This window comes from Miniopterus schreibersii (assembly GCF_964146895.1).
Source record: "Miniopterus schreibersii genome assembly, chromosome: 3".
NCBI classification, from domain to species: Eukaryota; Metazoa; Chordata; class Mammalia; order Chiroptera; family Miniopteridae; genus Miniopterus; species Miniopterus schreibersii.
The window spans coordinates 12874720-12893307 of NC_138103.1; the positions used below are offsets into that span (position 1 = coordinate 12874720).

General features: G+C 43.2%; 1 protein-coding gene across 17 annotated transcripts in view; it reads right to left on the reverse strand.

Moving 5' to 3' along the window:
* The window catches only part of ANKS3 (ankyrin repeat and sterile alpha motif domain containing 3), a 30413-nt gene extending 11850 nt beyond the window's left edge, over positions 1–18563 (reverse strand). For 3 of the 17 annotated variants that reach the window (XM_081131506.1, XM_081131504.1, XM_081131507.1), the window contains exons 1-6: positions 18405–18550; positions 15647–15818; positions 13581–13779; positions 13271–13392; positions 11286–11367; positions 3253–3388 (exon numbers count right to left, since the gene is read on the reverse strand). In XM_081131506.1, the coding sequence (XP_080987632.1) occupies positions 3253–3388; positions 11286–11367; positions 13271–13392; positions 13581–13779; positions 15647–15816 (709 nt within the window). In that variant the 5' untranslated portion in view covers positions 15817–15818; positions 18405–18550. Of the gene's footprint in view, positions 1–3252; positions 3389–8914; positions 9022–11285; positions 11368–13270; positions 13393–13580; positions 13780–15646; positions 15855–15896; positions 16008–18404 lie in introns of those variants that run through there. The other 14 variants (XM_081131495.1, XM_081131509.1, XM_081131500.1 and 11 more) reach the window with 13 other exon arrangements.
* Between the last annotated feature and the right edge of the window lie 25 nt (positions 18564–18588).

Here is an 18588-nt window from a genome sequence, read left to right on the forward strand (position 1 = left end):
TGAGCTGAACTGAAAAAGTCCATCATGATGGGGGAGTCTAATTCTTATTCCTCTCATTGTCTGGGTTTAAAGAATTTTTTATAATAAGCACATATTATGATTACAATTGGAAATAAATTTTGTTCTACGTTAGAGATAAATAATATCTATTCATAAACATAGGGCAGCATCACTCACAACTTCTTAGCAATTTTATATTCTCAAATAATTTCTTGGGAAACAAGTGCCATGTGAGGTTCTGTGCTGTTTTAGGAAGTATTTCAAATCACCACCAAATCTGAGCTTAAATGCTCAGCAAACCCCACAGCCATTACTGTTTTATTGATTTTCATAGTTTCCTATATTTCATCATACCTAGAAGGCAAAATTCATGTATATATTTGTAGCAGGTTCCCATCTGATATGATGTCATTCTGGAGTTCATAAGCTGGGGTGGAGACATGGAGAAGTCCCTCATTACCACTGCACTCCATGTGAGCTGGTGATTATTACAAAACAATCCTGAGGCCAGGAAGGGAGCTGGGCAGAGCCAGACCCTGGAAAAGGAATGGGTTCACTCAGATGTGAACTGAGAGCTCTACTCTCAACAATTTCCTGCGAAGTCAGGGAGTTACTGACCCAGGTTCCAAACTTGGGCCAGTGACTCAAGTGAACCAGTCCCTCCTTTCCCTATTCAACTCACTCCCATCTGCTCCAGGATCTATGTCACCAGGAGACCATGGTCCCATCCAAGCAGAAGACGGAGTCATAAAAAATAAATACACAAGGGAGGGAGAACCAAGGAAAAGGCAGCTCCATGAATCTAAACCTCCCAACATGTCGTCTCAAAGCTGCACAAGTCAGCAGGAACCACAGAGAGAATCTCACAAATCCCACATCTTCAACATGACCTAGATGGCAGAGAGCGCCACAAACTTCAAAGTTCTTGCTCCCGTGAGGAGCAGACTAATGCCCCTCTCCAGCAAAGAAATAACTGACTTGCTCACCTCTATTCTCTGCGGGAGCAAAGCAGGTCTAGGAAAAGCCACACGGAGGGGAGATGAGGGGAAAGACGAAGTCCATTCTATGGGCAAAACACTGAAAAAGAATCCTGGTGGAGTGGAGCACAACAGGGAAGTGACTTAAGAACCCATATGGGACCCGAGGGAATAATCAGAGGAGCAGCAGGCCTTCCAGAAGGTGTCTCCTTCCGGAAACTGGGCAGTGAAGACAAAAAGCAAGCGGGGAAGTTCAGGATCTAACAAAACAAAATTGTATCAGAGGACACATAATGCTTGACCTAACTACATTCCACTCCAAAAAAAAAAGGTCCCTAGTAAGAAGATTGTCCTTGGCACTGAGGAGAAGGCAGCTCCTGGACCAGGACTCACACACTCTCCAGGCCACTCAGCCCTGTCTGTGAAATGCAGAAGCACCAGCGATCAGATACCTACACACAAATACTTCAGGGAGCACACAACAAATGGGAATCAAAGACACAGCAAGTGAAAATATTCCCTCTCCAAAACTCAACCAATGGCGAGTAAGCAGAAAAAACTGTGACACAACACTCTGAACTACAGATCCTTCCACAGCACGAGGACAGGAAAAAGCACCCTGAATCAGAAATTCAAAACTGAGAACAAAAAGACACACCACCCACACACAGAATGGTGAGAAAATGGACTGAACTTAGGGGAAAAAATAGAAAAAAAGAAGTCAAAATTAAAATATAAAGACTAACTTACCAGGTGCCCAAGGAAGAACAGATTTGAAATGAAAACTGAACCAGAAATGTTGAAAAGTACGAAAGCCACCAAAGAATGAATGAGATTGAGAGAGAAGTGAAAAATGGCCAGAGAGCCATACTGGAGATGGAAGCCAGCAGAATGAAAAATGGCAAGGGAAATAACCACTGAAACAGGAGAAGGAGAAGAAAAAGATTTCAGACCTCTATGCAAATAAGTTTAAATCCTGGATGAAATGATTTCCTAGGAAAATACTCTTTACCAAAATTGACCCAGTGAAATCAGAGAGCTTAAACATACCAATTTCTATAGAAGAAACAGAAAAACTTATCAAGGAACTACCCCTCACAAAAGACCAGGCCCAGATGGTTTCACAGGAGAATCCTATCAAACCTTCAAAGGCCATGGGGCACTGATGCTGCAAAAACTGTTCCAGAGCACAAAAAAGCAAAACTTCCCGATGGTTTTTATGAAGCAAGTATAACATTGATACCTATGCCTGATGAAGACAGAAAAGAAAGAATATCATAGCCACACAAAACCCTAAAAACATCAGCAAACACAATCCAACACCACATCAGGAAAATAACACACCAAGTGGGGTTTATGCCCAGAATGTAAAGTTGGTTCATTATTAGGAAATTCATTCATACAATATGTTAATAGATTGAAGGAGAAAACTCAAACATCTCCATAGATGTTGAAAAAGCCTTTGACAAGATTCAACACTTATTCCTGTAGAAAACAATCAAGAATATAGGGAATGACAGATACTTTCTTAATATGATAAAAATATATGCAAATCTAAAGGGGGAGAATGGGGGACATCTGTAATACTGTCAACAAGTTGTTTTAAAAATATACATGTATATATATATATATACATAAACATGTGTGTGTACAAATAGATGTACATATATATATAAAGTATGTGTGTATATATGTATCTGTCATTTCCTATATTCTTGACATATATATATATATATATATACACACACACACACACACACACACACACACACATACACACACACATACATATTTATCTATCCCTGGCCAGTGTGGCTCAGTTGGTTAAGTGTCATCCCATGCATCAAGGGGTTACCGGTTCAATTCCAGGTCAGGGCAAGAGACTGGGTTTCAGGCTCGATACCCGGTAGGGGTTGTGCAGGACGCAGCTGATCAATGATGTTTCTCTCTCTCTATCCCTCTCCCTTGCCCTCTCTCTAAAACTCAATAAAAACATATTTTAAAAAAAAAGAAACAAAAACCAGAAGCTTGTGAGGCTGCCCTCCTACCTCCAGGTGGGCGCCACGTGCCCACATCCTATGTACCCAAATTCTGCCTGGCAGGTATCACTCTACACCCTAACTAACTTGTCCTCACCCATTAGATAAGCAGGCCTCAACCCTGACTACACAGTGGAGAGGCAGAGGTCTGGAAGGTGGCAAAAGCCAAATATTTTGAAGCAGGTGAGAGTAGGGGGAGGGACTCCAGAAGAGGGTGAGGCAGCAGACACAGGTACCTGGGCTCCGATAGAGGCTCTTGGGCAGAGAAAGTGAGTGAGCATCTATCAACCCCACTATCTTCATGTGTCCATACTGCTTGGCTAGCATTCGGGCTGTGGCTCCGCTATGGTCTCTTGTGTCCACTTTGACTCCCTGTGAAAATTGGTAAAAGAACGAGAGTTAGGAACATCCCCTGCAAAGCACCCTCACTTCTGGGGCAGTGGACCCAGGACGAGAGGTGCAATGGCTTATCACCACCACCACCTTGGAAAGATGTGTACCCAGGGTTCTCTAAAACTACACAACTTTGGGAGAAAAGGCAAAGGCCTGTGTGGTCTCTCACTCTCAATGCTAAAAGTGGGGGTGTGGGGAGGGGCTTGCAGGCTCGTCACGTAAGGCAGTAATCCTGCCATCTCATAGCTGAGGCAGCTCTCCAGGTTCACTGCCTTTTAGCTTTCAGCCACCATAGGGCAAGCAGATACTTAAAGAAGAGAGGCAATCAGGTACTCTGGGTGAGGAGGGTAAACTCAGGCTGCTGTGCGTGAGAGCCCACCTTCACCCTTGGCACCCAGGCATGCGCCCACCTCGCTTCATTCTCTTCACACAGAAAACTGGAGACAACAGACTTGCTAGAAAAGTAACCTTTAAAAATCGTAACTGGAATAAGAGCCCCACCCTCTTAAACACAATTTGGCAACTTTTATCCTAAACCCTAAAAAGTACTTGTAGTCTTCAGCACAGTAATTCCACTTCTGCGACTCTACCTAAGAAAATAACCCCAAATACAGAGAAAGCTTTTACGCACAAAGATGTTTGGCACAAAATATTTGCAATAACGAAAACCTGGAGACAATTTAAATGCTCAGGGATGGAGAGTTTGCTATACTACTGTCATAGATGCTGGTATTTACAAATAATTGGTATAACCAAATTTTTAAAAGGACCATGAGCCCTAGCCGATTTGGCTCAGTGGTTAGAGCGTCGGCCCTGGGACTGAAGGGTCTGAATTCGACTCTGGCCAAGGGCATGTACCTCAGTTGCAGGCTCGATCCCTGGCCCCAGTCGGAGCGTGTGTGGGAGGCAACCAATCAATGTGTCTCTCGCATCGATGTTTCTCTCTCTCTCCCCCCTTCCACCCTCTCTGAAAAGCAATGGAAAAAATATCCTCGGGTGAGGATTTAAAAAATAAATCAATAAATAAAAGGACCATGAGATAAAACTGTATATACATTACTTCAGCAGCAAAACAAAAAAGTGCACAGAAAGTGCTACTGGAAGGAAATATGCCCAAACTGTTAATATTATTTCTAAGCAGTGAGATAATGGGGACTTCTCCCATCTTTCTTTTATAGTTTCTAAATTTACTTCTACGAGCATATTTACTTCTGAAACTAGAAAAGCCCAATAAGTCTTTTGTTTTCAAAGCTTCAACTGTGTGCTCTCGTATCTGCAGGTGGGACTATGGGATATACTGGAGCTCAGTACTCTGGAGGGCATATCAGCAAGACAAAGTTAAAACACTGCAAGTGCCCATACCCTTTGACCTGGCAATTCCACCTCTAGAAATTTAAACTCAGGAAATAATTAAGGACATACGTGAACATTTAGGATCTTCCCTGCAGCATTTAGTATAGTGAGAACTGGAAAGAACCTAAAAATAGGGAGTCAGTGAAATACGTGAGAACACATCTATAAAATGGAACAGCACTCACTCATTTATATAACAGGTCCAAGTGTATTAGCAATATGGACAAGTGTGCACAAGACATCATTAAGAGGAAAAAATATATAACAAAACAATTTGTATGACAGGATTCTACTTTGACTTAAATATCTATTAAAAAACTATAAGGCCCAGCCAGTGTGGCTCAGTGGATTGAGCACTGTCCCATGCACCAGGAGGTTGCTGGTTCGCTTCCCAGTCAGGGCACATGCCCAGGTTATGGGCTCGATCCCCAGTAGGGGCATGCAAGAGGCAGCCCATCGATGTTTCTGTCTTATATATTTCTATCTCTCTCCCCCTCTCCCTTCCTCTCTCTAAAATCAATAAAAACCAATTTTTAAAAAAACAACAAGAAACTACAATACTGGACAATGTGTTAACAAGCATTATCTCTAGGTGATGAGATTATTAGGGTTTTTTGCTTTCTTTTTGCTTAACTTTTACTTTCTAATTCTTTTATAGCACATGTATATCACTTGTATATAAGTATATATGTACTCTTTCCTCCTATTGAAAAACTATGACCAACTGACAGTCCTGGCTGAGAGCAGCAGAGGTGTTACACTGCCCTCTGGTTGGGGAAAAACTGCATTTTTACAAGCGCCTGACTGAGCTTTACTTTCTACAATCCCTCCTATTCCAGAGCTCTGTTTAGAAATCACCTATGAAACCTTCAGCCTTATAAGATAATTTCTAGACCCCGGCCAGGTGGCTCAGTTGGTTGAAGCCTCGTCCTGTACACCAAAAGGATTTGGGTTCAATTTCCGATCAGGGCACATACCTAGGCTGCAGGTTTAATCCCCAGTGGGGACATGTATGGGAGGCAAACAATCAATGTTTCTCTCTCTCTCTCCCCCTCCCCTTCCTCACTTTCTAAAAACCAATAAACATATCCTCAGGTGAGGATTAAAAAAACAATTTCTAGAGGGGAAGGGGAAGGGGGAACTGGATGAAGATGGTCAAAAGGCACAGACTTTCAGTTATAAAATAAATACTAGGGATGTAATATACAACACAATTACTATAGTCAACACTGCTGTACGATGTGCAGGAAAGCTGTTAGGAGTAAGTTCTAGGAGGTCTCATCACAAGTCAAAAAATACATACAGGGTAGGTTTACAGTTGTAAGTACACAAAACAAGAGTTTATTCTTGTATTACTATTTTTTAATTACTGTATTCTACATGAACTGTAAACCTACTTCTGTCCTACCCTGTATAGATATAGTCTCTATATGAGATGATAGATGTCAAACTAAACTTATTGTGGTAATCACTTCACAACAGACATAAGTCAAATCAACTTATACAGTGATGTATGTCAATTATCTCAATAAAACTGGTGAAAAAATATATATATAATTTCCAGTTTCAGTTTGAAAGAAGAAACCCAAAGACTTCTACCAAAATAAACAATACTATCTCACGATAGGGTTTTAACTAATATGTTTTTAAGTCTGGAAGACTTTGACTTCAGGCTATACTAAAGCAATACTATTTCTTAGTAAGAAATAAGAAAAGAGAATAACAAGGTCCCTGAGGTGAGGGAAGAGAATATTAGAATTTCTATCTATTTATTCTTTAAATGTTTTTCAGTTTTTCTTCATATTTTGTAATGCACATATTACTAGAAAATTACATGATCAAAATTCATTATACCTGACATGAAAGTGGGCTCACAAAGTTTAGAGACCATGGACCAGTATTACAGTGGGTGCACTCGTCAGATGGAGGGCCATTGGATCAACTGTCAATTCCCTCCTAAAAGAGGCCCAAACATACCCAGTCATCCTGCCCAGACTGAGCTGCTGGAGCCTGGCTCCACTGGAAGGAAGGGACATGGGGTACAAGGGAAGCAGCCACAGCTCTTTCCTACCCTGGCAAAGAGCTTGGGGTGCCTGGCCTTGTCCACTTCCCCATTTCTAAGAATGAAGCCTGGCTCTGGAGGGGCAGGTCAAGAGACCTGGTGGGCCTACCCCTCTGGCTAATCATGACTTAGCAGGAGGAGATCTGCAAGAAACATGGAGTAGCCACACAGGGCAAGCCAGATAGCCTCCCCAGCAGTGGAACAGCCTGGCCCATCAGTCACATGCTCCAAGCCATGTCTACCAGCTACCTCGGTCAGAGGCAATTGCTTAGAATTGACCAATACTTTTTAAAAAATGTTTTTACTGATTAGAGAGAGAGGAAGGGAGGAGGAGAGAGAGATAGAAACATTAATGATGAGAGTCATTGATCAGCTGCCTCCTGCACGCCCCCTACTGGGGATTGAGCCTGAAACTCAGGCATGTGCCCTGACTGGCATAAAACCGTGACTTCTTGGTTCATAGGTTGTCACTCAATCACTGAGCCACGCCAGCCAAGCTTGACCAATACTTTTGATTGCTGATTAGTGAGCTGGAGGAATTCTATTGATTTCCTGAGTTTGATAATTATATGTGATTAGGAAAGAAAATTCTTGCTTTTAGGAAATACATATGAAAGCAGTTAGGGGGGGAAAGGGCATTATGCTAGCAGCTTATTTTCAAATGATTTTTGAAAAGTTATATGTATATAAATATATATAGACATGAAATCTTAACACTGGGAAATCTAGCAGAGGCACACAAATTCTTTGTACCACTTTGTGATGTTTCTTTAAGTCTGAAATTATTTCAAAGTTTAAAATTTTTTAAATTTTCCAAAAGAAATCCAATACAACTTGTTTTTCCTCAATGCAAGTTGCTCACACACAATCTTAGGCCCAGCTGGGGAGTAAAGGCACCAAGGGCACCAAATGAGGGCATACTCTGCATGGTAGATAAATGATCTAAAGTCTCTGATTTACCAATGTTTCCTGTTTGAAAACACTACATGGATGACTGTCTCTTACGATTTCCAGTTCTACCTTATTTAAATTCAGACTCTAAACTCAGAAGCAGAGGTTGTGCTTCTTACAGTTCTGGGCTCCTGCCCATCTATTTTTTCCCCCTGTCCATTTATTCTTTTTTGTTTTTATTATTTTGTTTTCTGCCAATCTATTCTTTACCCTAGGCTATTAAGGATCCTAGTCCTTGTGAGTAGGTTCACCTACAAAGAATAATTATTTGTAGAAAAGGGAGCCCAAAAGGCTGATAATATGTGGACAAGAGGCTCGACCTCATCAGAAATCTGGAAAAGTAAAAATCAATAGGAGACAGCTCATTTGATACCATGTAGCAAGTGTTATTGAGGGAGTGAGAGACAAGAACTATAAAATACTACTGGAAGAGTGTGAACTGGGGCAACTATGCAGGGAAGTAAGTTAATACTCTCTACTGCAGATGCACCCACCCTACACACCAAAGTTCTACTTTGAAAAATACATCCGGATCTCCTATAGAAATCTCTTCACACATGTTTGAGAACACAGGTAAAAAAATGTGAATTGCAGCACTGTTAGGAATAGCAAACTTAAATGAACACATTTAAGTGAACACAACTTAAATGTCCCCTAAAAAAGGAAAGGATAGGACTGAACAGTGGTTAGAGCATCAACCCATGCACCAAAGGGTCACGGGTAGATTCTGGGTCAAGGGCACGTACCTGGGTTGCAGGTTTGATCCCCAGCCCTGGTCAGAGCGCATGCGGGAGGCAACCAATCAATGTATCTCTCTCACATCAATGTTTCTCTCTCTCTCTGTCTCCCCCTTCCTTCCAGTCTCTCTAAAAATCAACAGAAAAAATATCCGCAGGTGAGGATTAACAGAAAAAAAAAAAAGGGGGAAGGTAAATGCAATATATTCACACAGTCGATAAGTACACAGCTGTTAAAGTGAGTGAACAGTGCCTACATTTACCAACACTGCTGAATGACACATACGGTCTGGTATGTTATTTACATATATCTTTAAAATACATAAAACAAGTCCATGCATTGCTTAAAGACATACAGTATGTGATGAAAGCACCAAAATCAGAGATAGGAAAGGTACAGACCAGCATCTGGATAGTGGTGACCTCTGGATCATGTGAGTTAGTTGCACTATCTTCTGTACTTTTTTACATGTTTAAAGTACTTCATAATTTAAGATCCATAACTCTTGCTGCTGTGGAAAGAGTGTCAGTTGGTACAACCTGCTCTTTGGATGGCAATTTGGCAACATCCATGCTAAGACTGTACTTACACTTCACCCTTCTACCTTTAGTACTGAATTGTCCAGAGGAGGTTGCACACATATGCAAAGATACACATGCACAGATATTCTCCACAGCACTGTGCCTAACAGTGAATGGTTGGCAACAATCTAATTCTATCTAGACCACTTTAAAGAAACTTGCTTCATCCTTTCAAGAGTACTATGCCACCACACACACACACACGCACGCACGCGCGCACACACCAAACAAGAAGAGAGCTTTATATGCTGATATAGAACAACATCCAGGATAGACAGTTAAGTTTAAAAAAAAACACCAACAAGTTGGGGAGCAGCCCCAGGAGAGTGACCAAGAGAATGAGGCAAAGGCTGGAGGCAGCCTCACTGTATACCTTCTGTCTCATCTGTACTTTTACCATGTAAATGTACTGTCCCCAAATTCTTTTTTAAAAAGAGATACCTGTTAGCATTTTATTATTCTAAAGTTCCCACCAATACGAAAAACAAACAAACTATACAATAGAAAAGTGGGCCCAAAATATAAAGAGACAATTCATCAAAGAATTACAAATGGCCAATATACTTTAACATGTTCAATCTCACTAGTAACTACAAACAAAAATGAGATGCCACTTGTCTCCTACCAGGTTGAAAAAAATTTAAAATGGGTCATCTCTCACCTTAAGGGCTGGTGAGGACATGAGAAAATGAGCACCTTCATATATTACTGGTGGGATGGACAACAGAAACAACATTTTAGTGGGAATTTGTTAGGACTTTCTATCTAAACTAAGTAATTCCCCTACTAAATTTTTAAAACAACTTTATTAAGATAAAATTCACATACTATGCAATTCACCCATTTACAGTATTACAATTCAGTGGTGTGCAACCACTGCCACAATCAATTTCAGGACATCTTCATCACCCTAAATAGAAATCCTATCCCCTTAACCATCACCCTCTCTCCACTCTTGCCATCCCCTCCAGCCCGAGGCAACCACCAATCTACTTCTTCTATAGATTTGCTTATCCTGGACATTTCATATAAAAGGAATCATACAATATGTGGTCCTTTGCATCTGGTGTCTTTCACTGAGCATAATTATTTTCAAGGCTCATCCTTGTAGCATCCTTTTTATATCTGATTAATATTCCATTTTATGGCTATAACACATTTTATTTATCCATTTGTCAGTTGATGGACATTTGGGTTGTTTCCACCTTTTGGTTATAACACAGCTATGGACATTTGTGTTTCCATTTTTGTATGGACATGTTTTCAATTCTCCTGGGTATATACACAGAATTTCTGGTTCACATGGTAATTCTGTATGGTTTTTAGTTTCTTGGGTTTTTAAAATATATATATATATTTTTTATTGATTTTAGAAAGAGAGGGAGAGAGAAACATTGATGTGAGACAGAAACATTAATCAGTTGCCTTCCGTATGTGTCCTAACCTGACCAGGAATTGAACGGGCAACCCTTTGGTGCACAGGCCTACACTCAACCAACTGCCCACTCCAGCAGGGCAGGTAACTCTACGTTTAACTGAGGAACAGCCAGAGGCTACATCATTTACATTCCCACCATCAGTGAATGAGGGTTCCAATTTCTCTACATCCTCACTAACTCTTATTATCACCTGTCTCTTTTTTATTATAAACATGCTAATAGTTATGATTTACATTTCCCTGATGACTAATGATGTCAGGCATTTTTTCACGTGCTTATGGCCCATCTGTATATTTTCTTTGGTGAAATGTCTATTCGGATCCTTTGGTCATCTTTTAATTATCTTTTTATTAGGACCTATTAAATTTAAAATGTGAGCACCAGCAAACTCTCTTGTAGAAATACAGTATACATAGATAACTGCATGCATACTAAAGCTGTATACATAAAGATATTCCCTGGAGCACTGATTCCAACTGCAAAATAATGGAAACTTAAAACTGATTAAATTATGGCAGAGATTATACATGGAATAATCCTTACACAACAATTAGATGTCTATGGCATATTAAGTGATTTTTTTTAAAAAGCTGCAGACCAAGTATACACTTTGTCCAAAACAAAATGTTGAGTAACTAGATGAAGAGAAGTTTTTTCTGTGTAGCAGAAAATTCTGCTATAGTTTATACTTCAGTGAGATAATTTGTCACTTGCTGTAACTAAATTATAAGCTAATAAAGAGGGTCACTTACATGATTTAGAAAATACTGCACAATTATTTCATGCCCAGCAGCAGCTGCTTCCATCAAAGGAGTGAATCCATATACTGGCTCCCTGCAAGACAGAGGCCCAGTCCAATGATTAGCGGAGAGAAATTCTGCCAGGTAGATGCTTTCCTGACAAAGATAAAACCAAGCTGATGCAACGTCGCCCATCCCCAAGTGCAGAGGTCTCCCTCTCGCAAGAATGGGGAGAGATGAGAAAAATTCTTATCAACACATCAGCCTCATGAACTCCTCTGGTTTCTACCCCAGCTTGTCTGTCTGTCGTCTTAAAGACATTCTGTTTTCCTGCTTCACTCCGTCTAAGCTGTTTGCACCTGCTTTCTCTTAGGTCTCTCCACTTGAATCACCTGCAAAAGGCAGCTGTTGCCCTTACTGTTTACAGAAACTTAAGGTCTCCCATCCACCTATCCAGACCCTATCTTTTCAGTTCAACATCCTCCAGGAACCCTCCAAAAAGCTCCGGGACTAATAATCTACCCACTCTTACTATGCCTGGTACCTGATGCTTATTTCTTGTGCGGGTTATGGTTAACTCAGCACTCTTCAGAGTGCCCCTTAACCCTCACTTCTGTCATGCTGGTCTAGAAGACAGAAACCAAGCTAAATACTGGGTTTCATCCATTCTAAAACACATTTTTACATCTCTGCAGTCAGAATGTATCTCAAAATCCATAGGTGAGTTGCAGTTTAGTTAGTAGCATTTTTTTCTTTCTTGATAGCATGTAAAGCTATGGTGTGTCTCATAACAGATGACACCAACTGGGGGCCATGGACAGTGCCAGTTGGATGCTGCATTGAAAGGGAATTATTGGAGGGTGTGGGAAGGTAGAAGAAAGTAAAGGGGGGACAAATGGTTGTGGAAGGAGACTTGACTTGGGGTAGTAAACACACAATACAATATACAGATGATGTATTATAGCACTGTACACCTTAAACCTATATAATTTTATTAACCAGTCACCCCAATAAATTCAATAAAAAGGAAGAAAGAAAAAGAAGAGAAAAGGGATTATCATCACAACATGCTTTAGACAATATCCCTTCCAGCTTATAAAACTCATGACTATTGCTCTGCCAGTGTTGCTCAGTGGTTAGAGCATCGGCCCTCAGACCAAAGGGTAGCAGGTTTGATTCCCAGTCAAGGGCAGGTAGCTAGGTTGCAGGTTCGATCCCCGGCCCCGGTCAGGGCATGTGCAGGAGGCAACCAATTGGTGTGTCTCTCTCACATCAATGTTTCTCCCTCCCCCCCCCCTTCACTCTCTCTAAAAATCAATGGAAAAAAATATTCTCAGATGAGGATTAACAAAACAGAAAAACCCTCATGACTGTTTTTCAAAGCATCACCTCACCTGATAAGGCCAAAAGGAGAAATGAATCAGCGTTAATGCATGTCAATTAAATGCCATTCACTACATTAGGCCTCTGGCATACAGAAGAACACGTAGCCCTGGCCGCTCTGGCTCAGTGGTTAAGAGTGTTGGCCCTCGGACTGAAGGGTTCGATTCTGTCCAAGGGCATGTACCTCGCTTGCAGGCTGATCCCTGGCCCTGGTTGGGGAGCGTGTGTGTGGGAGGCAACCAATCGATGTGTCTCCCTCACATCGATGTTTCTCTCTCTTCTACTCTCTGAAAAGCAATGGAAAGAGTATCCTCGAGTGTAATTCTTCTAACTCTATGACACAGGTATTGCTATCTTCAGTTTTCAGACAAAGAAAATGAGGCTCAGAGAGTTAAAGTGCTGCACTCAATGTCACCTGACAGATGTGTAAAAAGACCAGAATTATTCCTACGCCTCCTGCACCTGGGCAGGAGCGTCTCTTCTATCCCTTTGTCTGGACCCCTCATACGGAGGAAGGGCTGCCCTGACTCTGGCCTGTAGCTGCCTCTACAGTTGCCTTCCTTAGTGTTATATGTGACTATACCCACCATGACCACTTAAGACCTGGTAATCACCTCACGTTGGCATTTGCTCCACTGTCCAAAAGGAACTTGACCATCTGCTGATGCCCCGCGCTGGTACAGTGGAAGAGGGCAGTCCAGCCTTGAATGTCCTTCATTTCTAGCTCAGCACCTTGCTTCAAGAGAACACAGAATGCTTGTTACAGCCTTGTCTCCTCTACGTGGGGCAGGCACCCTCCAGGACGTCATGCTGAAAGAATCAAAGTGATTACACACACACACCATGGCCTACAGTGGTTCACGTCTCTGCCAGAGCAGCAGGGAGCCCCTCAGATTTCTGGGCCTGAGTTCCCTCGTAGCTCACCTGGAGGAGAAAGTAGGCGATGCTCTCGTTGCCACAGCTGGAAGCCAGCATCAGTGGAGTCTGCCCTTCTGGGGTCGGCACATTCACACTCACCCCCGCCTCGAGCAGCAGGTGCACGATGGTATCGTGTCCAATGTAGGAGGCATACATCAGCGGGGTCCAGCCACCACCATTCTTCTTATTCAAATCTAACTCTCTCCTAAACAAACGCAAGATATGCTAGACATGCCCAGCCATCTCACATGTGGGGTTTACCAGAGCCAGAGTCAAGGCCAGGGATGCTTCTAAACATCCTACAGTGCACAGGACAACCCCCACCACAAATCCTGGCCCAGATTGTCAGTAGTGCCAAGGTAAAGAAATCCTGACCTGGAGCCTTGACTACCTTCCACCAACAGACCACAGGCTGTTAGTCCAGTGCTGGGGGAAGAAGAAGGAACTTAAGACAATGGAGTCCCGCTACAACTGACTTCTCCTTTGTCACCTTACCCTACAGAAATATTCTTAGAAAGTCGGTGACCAAATAATCCTAACTTCCTCACTAATTTCCATCAAAGTTCTAAAAAAACATTTCCCACAGGAAAAAAATGTGGGGTTCCCAAGGTATGGAAATAACATCCACTTCCAGGAACATCCTGTGTAGTTCATGCCCCACAGCCTTTCCTCTTCCACAGTCCTTGCCTCCAGTGGAACTAATCAACCTGCCATCAATCCACACAGTTTGCGCCTCTCATAGGTTTGCACATAACAAGCACACCATTCACTAGCATCTTCTATTGACGCTGGGGTGCCCAAACAGCCATTCTGAAAGGTCCCAATTCCAGGAATGCAGTATCAGCCACTCTCTGGGGGAGTCACATGAGGACAAATTCGTCCTCAACATGTGACCTTCATTGATGGAGCACTCAATTCTATATGGAGAAGGGCCTAACCCTTGGCAGAGCATATCTGAGGCTCTCACACCTCCCATCAGTCCAATCCCCCATTCTGATGCCTCCAACTCTTTGGGTCCTCAGTCTATCTTACTGTGAGCAAGCCTTGGGCTTAGCTAGCATCCCAATCCCAATCAGAACACAAGCACTTCCCTCTTCTCCTCTATAGAGCCATTCTGGACTGTGCATTTTACCAGAACACCCAAAGTCTTAAAAGCCCAAGAACACCATAGCAGCAGTTATAACTGGGGTCTTGGTGACCCTGTGGGGGAAATGTGCTGCCTGAGTACCCAACTACACAATCCCAAGGCCGCCTGGTGCGGGAGTATAATGGTTTATCCCTCACCAAAGTGCATTTGCATTCAATTGGCCAGGTTTTTGTAAGTGATGGCTATGACTTGGGAACTGAAAATCTGGGGCTTCAACAAGGTTTGGCTCTGGCACCCCAGAGACTGGAAAAGGCACGTGTAGGTATGGACACAGATTGTTTCTCTGTGTTATCGATGAGAAATGGAAATATGAGCACAAAGTGTGGTGGACATAAAGGGGTGGAGGCGAGACAGATTCTTTTCCAAAGATTACAGTAGATATCACATTGTACTACAAACAAGACATAGCCGAGGACCATTGCTGTTGTATGGGGACTTAATATATGTATAACATTAGTAAAAATGGTATTTGGGCAGTTAGTTCAGGTGGCAATCCTCCAGAAGGGCAGATAAACCTTGCTGCCTCCTCCTCTTATATGGCAGGTGCTGGAAGGAAGAGGAGGGCACAAGGGATTAAAATGAACCCCTTGGGCATTGCTTTCTATCTTTATTTTTACTTGAGCATTTCTGCAGTTAGTGAAAACTATAGAATTACTCTGGTTAAAGTAAGCTGCAAATGTTTCTAAGCCCATGAAAAATGTTTAAACTAGCTTTTTCCTCTTAGGGATAAAAACTGCCTTCTTTATTGGAGTTCAGCATAAACCATTATTGACAACTGCCCGAGAGGAGCAGGGTTAATCTAAGGCCATATGTATTAAGCGTCTATGAGGCCTGGTTAGCATACTAACATCTCTATGTGGAAGCTGAAGCCACTGAGATGGTCCTCAAAATCTAAGGAGAAGGAACATTTCCTAAGATGTCTTACCGCTGCACACATTCTTTCACCACTTCATACTGGCCGATGGAAGCAGCTGTGTGGAGATCCAAGGGGATGGCCAGCTCCTCCCAGCTGACCTGCGCACCCAGCCCATGCCACATGGACAAGCTGCAGGTCAGGAGTTCTGGTTCACTGGCTTCATCGCTGAGCTCCGACATTGCTGTGGAGGGAGGCCCAGGGGTTAGGTCTTTCTTTCCTGGTGGTTCCAGGGAATGAAACAGGGTGGTCATACTCCTACCTGCATTCAGTGGCTATGTCACTCTCTTAGCAGACAGCTACCCAATGCAGTCAACACCTTCCTGGGACTTAGACAATTTTCTTTCATTAAATATTGTATGATTTTGTGAGCCTGACACCAGACAGAAAAAGAAGAGCATATACGGTGAGTTGTAAACTGTGGTGTATATTTTCTTTCATTAATCCTCAGGCCCCACATTCTAGAAAGAGTATTTTCCAGGAACTCAAGAAGCCTGACAACCTCTTGGATGACCAATAAAGAAATGCTGATTTGGTCAGTGGACCAAATCAGCTTTTGTGGTGGGAAAGAACCCTGGACATGGAGTTAGATCAAAATTTAACTCTGCTGCCCTGGCCGAGTGGCTGAGCTGGTTGGAGCATTGTTCTGTACACCAAAAAGTTGTGGGTTTGAATCCAGTCAGGGCACATATCTAGATCAAGGGTTCAATCCTGGTTGGGCACAAACTGGAGGCAAACATTGTCTTTCACATCGATGCCTCTTTCTCTTTCTCTCTCTCCCTTCCTCTTTCTAAAAAAAAAAAAGAAAAAAAATCAATATAAACATGTCCTTGGGTAAGGATTAAAAAAAGTTAGTTCTGCTACTTAGCATCTCCCATTGCAGTTCCTCACTGTCTAAAGGATACATAATATTTCAAAGGGCTGCTGTTAAAGACACATGGAAGAAGTAAACAGTGGCACATTCATAGGATGGAAAGCTATGGGGCAACAAGCAGAAGGAACAAAAGTTGATACAACACGTGAACCAATCTAAAACACATTGAGCTAAACGCCAGATTAAAAAGCTATGATTCCATTTATAAGACTTTCTAGAAAAGATAAAATTAAAGGATTGGAGAATAGATTAGTAGTACCAGGGGTTGGGGGTACACAAAGGGAGAGCACGAGGGAATTTGGGGGTGACGGACCTGTTCTGCTGGTGGATATGTGACTCCATGTATCTGTCAAAACTCACAGACCTGAACACCAAATGAATGAATTTTACTGTACATAAATTTTTTTAAACAAATTCTGAAAAAAATTGAGAGCTCCTACCACAGAAACTAGGATGTGACTGGTGTTCAGCAAATGTTAAGTGACTAGGAATCTTCCTATCAGCCCCTGAAAGTGGGAGAGAGAGGACAATACCAGGAAGAAGAATCTGTGATTATGAGAGCCCTTTATTCTAGGAATTCTACCCAAATCAAGGCCAAGTCATTAGCTTCCTAGTAGAACTCTCAGGTCCAGGAGTGACATTTGTCTCCTCTTCTACTTTGGGTGGGAAAGAACAAGGAAGCAAGTGTAGAAAAGGGAGAGAAAAGAAGGGCCACGTCCAGTTCAGATGGCCTAAAGGTACCACAGAGATTCACAGATGCCACTAGGACCTCAGTTTCTACTAAAGAATGTTTCCAAGCTCCAGGTGACAGCCAAGATGGCCAAACAACAATCAAGCTGCCAATTTGAGAGAAAGGATTTGCAGGCCCTTTGCAAGAGTATGTGTATATGTGATGGGGCCTACAGGCAACAAAATTCAGGGCAAAGCCCTGCCTCCTGGAACCACCACCTTTCACACTGGCAGGGCCTGAGTTCAAGCAACTCTCACTTCGCAGGTGAAAATCCTCACCTGAGCAGTTCTGACCCACAGAGCCTAGATTAGAAGCTAAATAAACTGAGCGTCAGTTCAGAGCTCCTTTCAATATGCCTCTCGAGCCTTCTGTGGGTGTGCCTCTTCTAACCCCTAAATGCCTCCTTTAGGGTGGGGCCCAGGTTCTCCCTCCTTTTATTGGATGCTCACTTGTCTGACACCTCCAAGGGCGCTGAGGGGCAATCAGAAGCAGGCCCCTGCTCAAGGAGCTTAAGGAGAGAGAATTTGGATGCGAAGGGACCATAAAGCTATTATTACTTCCTTTTCACCCTGCCACATGCCAGACGCTCTGCAATGACGGGGGTATTCGTTATGCATAACATGATTATATTTGAATTCTTGTGGAAAATGTCTTGCATATAGCTTCCAGAACTTATCTTCAGGAAGTAGTACTACGACTGGGACCTTTTTTCACTCTACCTTTTGGTCTGTCCATTTTGTAAAATACTAAATACCCATTACTTTAAAAATAAGCAAAATGTTAACTTAAAGCAAAAACATGACGCTAGTGGTCGACGGTCACGCCCACAGGGAAGAGATCTGTAAGAGCCTCAGGGCACCTCCTCCAGCCCTGGCTCAAGGGCCTTCCCCGGGGCCGGGGTATCCCCACCTCGTTCTCAGGCCCTGGGGCGGGTCCCTAGGGAAGAACCCGAGCACCTACGGCACACACGTCCCCTGGCGCCTCCTTCCAGTAACCCCACACGGAACATGGCTTTACCGACCCCGCTCCACAGCTGCAGAAGCAAAAGCTCCGAGTCTCAAACTCACGCGGCGAGCAAGCGGCAGGGCCGGTCCCGCCCCGCACCCGGCTGCGCAGGTGGACAGCAGGTGCCGGCACCAGCGGGGCCGGGCCGCCGCGGACCCTACCTGCGCTGGGCCTCCAGCCCTGCGCCGCCTTCGGCCAGCTGCCGCCGCCAACCCCGCGTCCGCTTGCGGCCGCGCTCCTCCGGCAAAAGCCACTCTGCGCCGCGTGCCCCTGGGCGCCCTCCTCGCCGGCTGCCTCCGCGCCGGGACCCCGCGGCCCGGCTCCCGCCCCGGAAGTGGTTGAGGA